At 35.8% G+C, this 2,029-nt stretch overlaps 1 protein-coding gene across 1 annotated transcript; it reads right to left on the minus strand.

Moving 5' to 3' along the window:
* Window positions 1-323: 323 nt before the first annotated feature.
* Window positions 324-1,355, minus strand: LOC113359731. The gene has a single exon (XM_026603317.1). The coding sequence runs from the start codon at window positions 1,353-1,355 to the stop codon at window positions 324-326; it is 1,032 nt and encodes a 343-aa protein (XP_026459102.1).
* Between the last annotated feature and the right edge of the window lie 674 nt (window positions 1,356-2,029).

The following is a 2,029-nucleotide window of genomic DNA, read 5'->3' on the forward strand; positions in this document are numbered from 1 at the left end:
AATGTGAAAATAATTTACAAATAAATGGCATCAAAACAGAAGAAATAATTTTAAAACAAATGGCAGGTAATTGCAGAATAATAAAAGCAACTTCTAGGAAGTAGTTTGATAACGAGTTCATTTTAGTATTCAATTTCAAGTTCAGTGGATAAGACTATCCATACCAAAGATTACAGTACAAATATTGATTAACTAATCTCTTGTAATTAGTTTTTCCTTCTTTAATTTATAATTAAATAACAAACCCATATGAAAAAATCTACAAATGCTGAACAAAAAAATTAATATACTTTTTCTTGAGTTGAGATTAAAATTAAAAATCTTCAAAGCCTCTGTGATAATCCATAAGCGGTTGGATTAAACCCAATGCACCCTAATAGTCCTGGTTTATATGGCAAATACGTTTTCTTCTTTGATTCTTCAACAACCGCCCGATTCACTTTGTAATGAACTTCATGAGCTGACGCCGATCCTCCTCCTTTTCTTCTTGAAACTGAACTCGTACTATCAATAGACCGGAAACTGGAGTTTCGATCATCTTCATTTTTCCTAGTTAAAGCTGTGTATTTTCTTAATGGATCTTTATCTGATGCTCTACCTTCTGATGCGCTACGGAACAATAAGAAGTCTCTAATTCTCCATTTTCTCGAACCCTTTAGTGAAGAAGAAGATGATGTTGAATCAGATTTCTTTGAATTCCATGAAATGGATTGCTCTTTACTGTTCTGTTCTTCTTCTTGTTGTTGTTGTACATAAGAAGAGAATTCAGCAACCCTTAGTGGAGAAAGTGATCTAGTTTCTCTACGTGATCTTGATGATGAATTTGAAGATAAAGGAGCATTAGACTTTGTAGGATTTCTTCCTCTTCCTCGGTTCTGATCAGAGCTTTTACGAGTCAAATCGGTTGAATCAGAATACGGGTTGAAATCTTTTTTCTCTCTTGGAGTAAATGATTCCCAAAACATCTTCTTTCCTTGTGATTTTGGTGATGAAACTGAACTTTTATGAGTTGACTCATTACTGAGTTGAGAACGCATTGGAAACGTTAAAGGTTTGATTTTTCCACCATGAAAAAGTTCATCAGCAGCGGTAAGAGAAGTTTTTTCTGATTTCCCATCAAAATCAAACGCAAAATCATCTTCGGAAGGAATAACAGAAGCAGCAGGAGAAGTAGAATTCATGTATCTGTTGTACTCTTGATATTCTTGGTACACCATTGAAGCCCGCATTGGACTTGTTGGAGCACTGTAATATTCACCAAAACGTTTAGGACTTGATGGTGCACTCATGTAAGGTGTTGAACACCCACTATCAAAATTAAACTCTGTATTCTGCATCGGTATCATGATCTCCATTTCGTCACTGAGATTTTCTTTGTTTCGGGTTTTCAGATAAAATGGAAATGAAATGAATGAGGTTAGTTGGTGAGAGTTTTGAGGCTTTATAAACAAAACGAAATTTCAGAAAGAGAAAAGGAAAGACGAAAGAAGTTGCAGACAGACAGAGAAATTGACTTGAGAGCCGCCTTTTAGTACCTTATGTTGCCTACAGCCCTTCACACTTTTCACTATGATCCTTTACATATTGTTTATTTGTTAACAGTGCCTTAGAAAAAGTTTCTAATTAGTGGGTGATCCATTTGTAAATCGGTCAACACCAGTCCATTATTAAGGTGGAATTATTTGTTGGTGTATTGAGCTAATATAAGGCCATATGTAACTTGGTTGTTACAGGTTTGTTGATTGTGAAATGAAAGACATTAGTGGACCTTCTGTTTGTATTCATGCTGACTTTCTGCAATACAACCATGTGCGTCCCTAAAAGCTCGATGAAGTGGAAGACGTACCAGAACTAATTAAACAGAACAGAAACGTTGATTGAACTCCTGCTGGCTACAAGGACATCCAAGTGGTGAATGAAACACTCTATAATTGTACAACTTTCAAGGGAAGTTGTCGCTGTGTCACGAAAATGACACGGTGTTTGAGCTGAAATAACGCTCACAACACAGACAGCTAGCGTAGATGTG

The sequence above is a fragment of the Papaver somniferum genome, chromosome 3 (assembly GCF_003573695.1).
Source record: "Papaver somniferum cultivar HN1 chromosome 3, ASM357369v1, whole genome shotgun sequence".
In the NCBI taxonomy this organism is placed as follows: Eukaryota; Viridiplantae; Streptophyta; class Magnoliopsida; order Ranunculales; family Papaveraceae; genus Papaver; species Papaver somniferum.